Raw genomic sequence first — 7,493 nt, forward strand, 5'->3', positions numbered from 1 at the left:
GAAGTTTATGTAGTCTGAGATACACTCAGTCAGCCCATCCATGTGCTCTCCATGTGGCTCACAGAGTGCATCCCAATACAGTTTTGTAGGCTACTTTTACACAACAGACTTAACATATTTCATTTAAATTTACAGTATGTGGTTAAAAGCTCTAGAAAAAAGATAGTAAGTGGATATTTTATCAACTAATTAACTATCTCCAACTCCATCTAATTTTTATATTTAGCTAAGGTCATGTGGTTGATGCTCCCTCTAGTGCTCGCAAGTTTTTTTTTTGAGAACTCTGTACTAAGTTTATTATACCTTTTTATTCTCTATACCAGTGTTTTGTAAGCTGCTAAAATCTGCTGCTAAAACTTCAATTTCCTTGCGTGAGTCATTCCAAATGAATCAATAAAGAGAATCTAATGCTATGTCGAAGTCTGAGTCTAAGAACAACACTACCCAGAATGCCTTGTGAATTGATGTAGCCTCTCATTTCGCCTGGACATTTTTACTCAGTTATCTGTTTAATCTAAAATATTAACATCTCATTATTAAAACCATCAGCAGTCAATTATAAATAAAACGGGATAGGCCAGACTTTATTATGAAACGAAAATATATTTTCAAGCTTATTTAAAAATGCATATTTGTAGTCAGCTAAGTTCCGTGTGTCGGGTCCTCGGCCTCCGGTGTCATTGGTGAATGACCGAAGATGTCTCACAGCAGGTTGTTTGCCAGGCTGCTTTGTAAGTATTTAAGTAAATTCTAGTTTTAGTAACTTGAAATGTTTGTTTCTGCAATAGAAGTATACTCGTTGACTTTGTGCTGTACGTAAGCTGAGCTTTGCAGGCTTGTACAGTCTTGCACTGGCTAGCAAAGCTCCCCTTGGTTGACTGTCAGTTAGCTTCCAGGCTAATTAGCTAGCCATATTCGCCTGCCAACAATCTGTTATTACTCATAGTTAGCAACTCAGCTAACTAGTTAGCTTTTAGCTGACGTTTAGCTGAAATCTAACTTTAACCCGCTGCCTGCTCCCAGGCTGAGCAAGTATTAATATTTAACCTTGCATGTCCCCTTGACTAAATGTAGCGTGCACATTGACTCTTCTCAAGTTGTTTTGGCAGAGTATGTTATGTTTCACACAGCAGTGATTGGAAGCATCTAAATTAGCTGTGCAGCTGTCAGTCTGCAGCATGCATGTTTAGCTACCGTTTTTTTTTTTTTTTTTTTTTTTGATATCTGACACCTAAATTTAGACGACACATAGAGTAGAATACAGATTTCCGGATTCTTAAGATAGTTTAGTAACGTTAGTCATTTTGTTGCGACATTGAGCTAGCTGAACTTTGTACAGTGTCATTGATAGGCTGTCTCTAGATCAAAGTTCACAAAGGCAGGGTAAATAATGCTAGTTTAGTCAAACGCATGTAATGATTGTCCATTATGTAAAATAGGCGACTTTGTCAAATCTTTAAAAGTCGATTTACAAGTTTAAAGACTATGCAAAGGATCACTGGTAGTCCGTTATTTTTCTCTTTTTCGTTTTTTTTTATTTCGTCACTAGCAGATAACTTTTGTTTGATGGACTTTTCTTGTAGGGTCGTACCTACTCGAGATATATCTAGTAACATAATGAATCGAATTTAGTATCTTAAGGTTTCCGAACATCAGTGTGTCGGATTAGTGCACTTAACAGAGGCAAACAGTTATATTATAGTGTTCATGGGCGTCACAGTGTCTTATGAGTTGTTTATGGCTCAAACTCTGAATTAAGTCTTGTTTATTAAGTCTAAGGCTGCAATTATGATTTTTTTGTTTTTAAATTATGTGTTAAAGTGTTTTTACCATTGTCAGAAACTAGTGGGGGGAAAAAAACACTGTATGTTCCCTGGATGGAATTTGAGATTTGCTGTGTTAAAACGTTTGTCTTTGTGCTGAGCGTAGAGTAAACTTTATCCTCCACGAGGGGATATTTGTCTTGATCACAGTGCTACAGTCTGTTGCTTCACATAAAAATAACATATTATATAATATTAAATTACTTCAACCATTCATTGATCAACATTTGTGTTAATTAATTTTCTGTTGATTGGCAATTGGATCAATCAACTAATCTTCTCAGCACTAAATACCATAAGTCATATGTATTTGTTTATTGGTTATGTTCAACCCATTTAGATGGGGATTGCAGGGTTATACACAATTATTCTACTTTGTACTCTGTGCTTACTCAAGTAAAAACTAATTGCTTAACTAATTACTTAATTACAACAGTAAAACATAAAAGCAAGCAAATAATCATATCTCCCTTGAAAAGTGATGCCAATGAAACCATATTGAACATTATGGAACCAGTCACTGTGTGTGTGTGTGTGTGTGTGTGTGTGTGTGTGTGTGTGTGTGTGTGTGTGTGTGTGTGTGTGTGTGTGTAACATATATATACCCTTCTCATTATGCAAATACACATTATTACATTATTTTTACATTCAGTCTTATTCATTTGCAATACTGTCTACACTAATTTATTGTATAATTATTTTATGTTCATATTTTAATGTGTTATATGTTAGCCCTGTATCTTAACCTGCTCTATTTTCTGTGCTTAGATTCAGATTTTGATTTTACTTGTGTGCTTTTTCTTTTAGTTAGTTATTGAGTGTTATTGGAAGTGCTTAGGATTTTGCCAAGATTTGACAAAGTCTGCTTTTCTTATTGTTGTGTACAATACCAATAAAGAACCTTGAACCTTGTTGTGTAACAACTGTGGTCTTATCAGTTGTCTCATAGTAGAATCAAACTCGACTTCCTCACTTGCACTTTGACCAGAATGCTAAGAAACATACAGTAGTTATAAGGAAGGGATTTGATAATAGATGTGGGACTGAACTAAACATACAGTAAATATGTGGGCCGCTAAGGCAAAATAACATTGAAATAAAATAATCTAAGTATTATAATTTTCTGTGAGTTTGTCCCTGTGACTACATGAACAGTAGTTATTTAATAAAACGTAAAGTGTATTAAATGTTGTGAAGTACTATGAGTGTACTTCCAAAATAAAATGATTTTGAATAATGTTAGTCTACCCTGCAATTTTAGCTTACATTATGGACTAAAGACATTATCAGTAGTTGACACATAACAGCTCCACAGCATAGGCAACCATCTGTAATTAAAAATATTAATTGGACATCATAGAAAACAAAGGTGCATTATAAGTCAGCTGTCAAGTCTGAAGCTGAAACAATAAGAAACAGTTCAACAAGAAAAGAGGATAGCAGAAGCAAAGATATTGTTGCCAAAACACTGTGAGCTGAAAGTCTTGGAAGAAAAATGAATTTATGAACTTATTTTACCCTTCACTGTGGAAAAAAAAGGGCTTGCTGTTGAAAAACATTTTTGAATTACAGCTTATCTTTATATATTTGCACACCTTAATGCAAAATATGCATACAGTTATTGTTCTATTTATTTTTGTGAGCTAGTGGATAGGAAGGATTTTGATGACTTATTGACTTGTATTATATTTACCATTTTCTCTTTTCTCCTTTCAGTGCAGCAGAGTGGAGTCAGGCACTGTTATACAGGATCAAGGAAGAATCTCTACATCACCAAGAACACAAAGGTTCTCTGCCAAGGTTTCACAGGGAAGCAGGTCTGTACTGACGACTTGTTACAGCACCATGTTTTTGTTATTACTGCTTCACATCGGGTTACTGTAATCTTGTTGTGAAATGAATTTTTGTTTTTGTTTTTTTAGTCCTGCGATAAATCGGCATTGTAGGTACGCTGAGAAACGGACACTATGCCGTAATCTGACGCACACCTTTTATAAAAAAAAAAAAAAAAAAAATCTACTACAACTTGTGGCAAGAAGACCGTAACAACTGTGAATGGCCCGCTTGGCCCTGGTTTGGTACCGTTGCTCCCCCCAACCCCCCTTGTAGAACTACAATAGAGAGAACGGAGAAACAGAATTGCAGTACTAGGTCAAATAAAATTAAAAAATGAATTGTTAAAGGGTTTTACAAGGCTGGATCTGACTAAATAATTAGGCTCAGGTGATTCTCTTTGAACCGTGTCCAGTCATTGAGAATAAAAATCTTGGCAAATGTGTTCAACAAGCCAGAAACGAGGACTTTACAGATTTATATCTCCCCCCCCCCCCCCCCCCCCCCCCCCCCCCCCCCCCCTCCGTCCTTGTGCACATTCCATTTTTAATCTTCCGTTTTCTCTTCAACCTAATAAACGTTGTTAAATATAGTTCCAGTGGACACTCTGGGTAATTAGAAAGGGATGAGAAATGAAGCAAGTGCTATTGAGTGCACATTGTCGTGTCTCTCTGGCTGATAAGCAAGCAATTTTTCAAAGTTATTGTCCCAAAATTTCGATAATTATGACTGGCAAAAACAGCAAAGTTAGCAAAAGGTGAAGGAGTGTATCCCAATGTAAGGAAAAATGCTGATTCATAACTTCTAATTCCTGTTAAAAGGCTGGTTATTATTTTTACAAGATCATTTATTTGCACTTGTGGTTATGGCTGCTGTATCTACATTGTTTTAACATCTCCAGTAATAATTAACAGACTTATAGGATTTCTTCAGCAGAAAGTGAATTCACACTATTTTGATGCACTCATTTTATGGGAAAGTATTGTACATCTGAGATTTTCTCATAAAATGTGTCCTTCTTTTACACCCTTTAGTGTCATTGCTGCTTCATCTTGTTTTTTTTTGTTTTTTATTTCAAATGGGTCCTGATGGTGGTATTTGTATCAAATATGTAACATAAACAGCAAGTAATAACAATTGGCTAAGATTAGCAGCCTCACTATCCCTCTCTCTATATCTCCACATATTAACGTCTCAACATCCAGTTTTCATCTTTTCCCCTTTTATTTATTCTGTATCAGCTTGTTACAGCTGGTCATTGAAGTTGTTATGATGTACAACATTGAGTGAAATATTCATACCCCAAACCGCACTTTGAAAAGAATCAATATCGAAACTTAAAAGTTCAACCTAGCATCCTTGTTTTGTTTTTTTGTTTTTTTTTATGGCTGCACTTTTCCATCCCCAAGTGTGTCTTTTGTATAAACCCTTTGAACATGACATCACGCTCTACTCGTGCGAATTATGAACGCCATGATGGACGGCAAGCTAAAACTCTCATACACAATCTGCAGAGTTATCTTCAGCAACACAAGCATGTTTATGTATTGTCTTTCTGTTTTAAATGACTGATAATAATAAAAGTATCCTCACCAGCTGGCTGCTGTGCTAACCAGCTGTTTCTGCTAACATGTCAACCCGATGATGATCCACATACAGTGGAGAGATTTTGATAAACTGCTGATTTTGCAGGTTTTCCTACTTACTGAAAGGGAATCTAAAACAAAAATCCAGAACATCACATTGTATTATTTTTAAATAATTAATTAGCATTTAATTTCAAAACATAAGTATTTGATCACCTACTAACCACTAATAATTCTGGCTCTCACAGACCTGTTAGTTTTTCATTTGAAGCCCGCCTGTTCTCCTCTCATCACCTGTATTAACTGCACCTGTTTGAACTTGTTACCTGTATAAAAGACACCTGTGCACACACTCAATCAAACAGACTCCAACCTCCACAATGGCCAAGACCAGAGAGCTGTGTAAGGACATCAGGGATACAATTCTAGACCTGCACAAAGCTGGAATGGGCTACAGGACAATAGGCAAGCAGCTTGATGGAAAAAGCAACAACTTTTGGCGCAATTATTAGAAAGTGGAAGAAGTTCAAGATGATGGTCAGTCTCCCTTGGTCTGGGGCTGCATGCAAGATCTCACCTCGTAGAGCATCAATGATCATGAGGAAGGTGAGGGATTAGCACAGAACTACACGGTAGCACCTGGTCAATGGCCTGGAGAGAGCTGGGACCACAGTCTCAAAGTAAACCATAAGTGACACACTACACTGTCATGGATTAAAATCTTGCAGCGCACACAAGGTCCCCCTTCTCAAGCCAGCACATGTCCAGGCCCGTCTAAAGTTTGCCAGTGACCATCTGGTTGATCCAGAGAAGGAATGGGAGAAGGTCATGTGGTCTGATGAGACAAAAATAGAGCTTTTGGTCTAAACTCCACTTGCCGTGTTTGGAGGAAGAAGAAGGATGAGTACAACCCCAAGAACAATATCCCAAACGTGAAGCATGGAGGTGGAAACACGTCCCCAACATTCTTTGGGGACGCTTTTCTGCAAAGGGGACAGGACGACTGCACCGTATTGAGGGGAGGATGGATGGGGCCATGTATCGCAAGATGTGGAAAAACAACCTCCTTGCCTCAGTAAGAGCATTGCGTCATGGCTGGGTCTGCCAGCATGACAATGACCCAAAACCCACAGCCAGGGCAACTAAGTGGCTCCGTAAGAAGCATCTCAAGGTCCTGGAGTGGCCTAGCCAGTCTCCAGACCTGAACCCAATAGAAAATCTTTGGAGGGAGCTGAAAGTCCGTGAAGCAAATATAATCACAGATAAGAAGAAAAAGAAAAGAAAATTGTGTGTTTACTACTGGTCATGTAGCTATACTCTATAAGATTTACTGCATGGATTAACGAATGATAGATAATGACTGCACTTCCCAGAGCCTGGGTGCATCCAGGCATCCATTTGAAAGTTGCATTGGCACACCGAGTGAACGACAAAATGTGGGTAGCCATAACCGACCATGTCCTCTAAAAACATAAGCTATGTGTTATATACATCTTTACATAAGTAAAGAATATATGTTAATACAAAATAAACCCTAGATTGATGTCTAATCTTTGCCATTATGAGGTATCTTCCCCCCGCCGTAAGCGTAGCATTGTGTACCTATAAACCAGCCAACTACAACGAACAGGTAAGCCTCCAGGCTTTTAAAAGATTTGAGATCAGCATCAGCGTATGGGGATACCCTGTTTACCACATAGTAGTACAGATCGTGTGTACTGAAGTTGGGCAGACTCTGCGATTTAATAAGGTCCGTGAAAACGGAGGGAGGAATAAGGTAATACTACTACTAAACTTTCCACCGTCTACTACACTGTTTTAGCTTGTGCTTCTGGTGATTCTGCCGACCGTCATCACGTGGGCGTGGTTACATGTTTGAAAAGGGTCTATACATTATTTCCCCATATGTGTAACATATTTGGTATCTGTGGGTTTAGACAAAGTTTTGCTGCATAGCCTGAGTCTTTACTGACTTCCCTTCGGTGGGTTTGCAATTATAAGAGGTAGTGCAATCTACTATAAAGTTCAATGTAGAGCTAGAAGTTACAAGAAATTGCAGAATAGAAATGCCAAAATATCTATAGGCTATCTATATGTTAATATTTTAATACAAACGTGTTTATTTATTAACTGCAATATGTTTCTGCTTAGTACATATTTAGGTTTAAAAATCAAAAATTGTTGTTTATATTGTTTTAAGGAAAGGATTGTGTTGACTCATGTCTTTTACATTATTTTAAGTGTGTGTGGT

The 7,493-nt window shown here is 37.4% G+C and overlaps 1 protein-coding gene across 1 annotated transcript in view; it reads left to right on the plus strand.

The window, feature by feature from the left end:
- Positions 1-463: 463 nt before the first annotated feature.
- Positions 464-7,493, plus strand: part of suclg1 (succinate-CoA ligase GDP/ADP-forming subunit alph) — a 20,430-nt gene continuing 13,400 nt past the window's right edge. The window contains exons 1-2 of the mRNA XM_032532030.1: positions 464-731; positions 3,540-3,640. Coding sequence (XP_032387921.1) covers positions 698-731; positions 3,540-3,640 — 135 coding nt within the window. The 5' untranslated portion in view covers positions 464-697. The remainder of the gene's footprint in view (positions 732-3,539; positions 3,641-7,493) is intronic.

This window comes from Etheostoma spectabile, chromosome 2, assembly GCF_008692095.1.
Source record: "Etheostoma spectabile isolate EspeVRDwgs_2016 chromosome 2, UIUC_Espe_1.0, whole genome shotgun sequence".
Classification (NCBI taxonomy): Eukaryota; Metazoa; Chordata; class Actinopteri; order Perciformes; family Percidae; genus Etheostoma; species Etheostoma spectabile.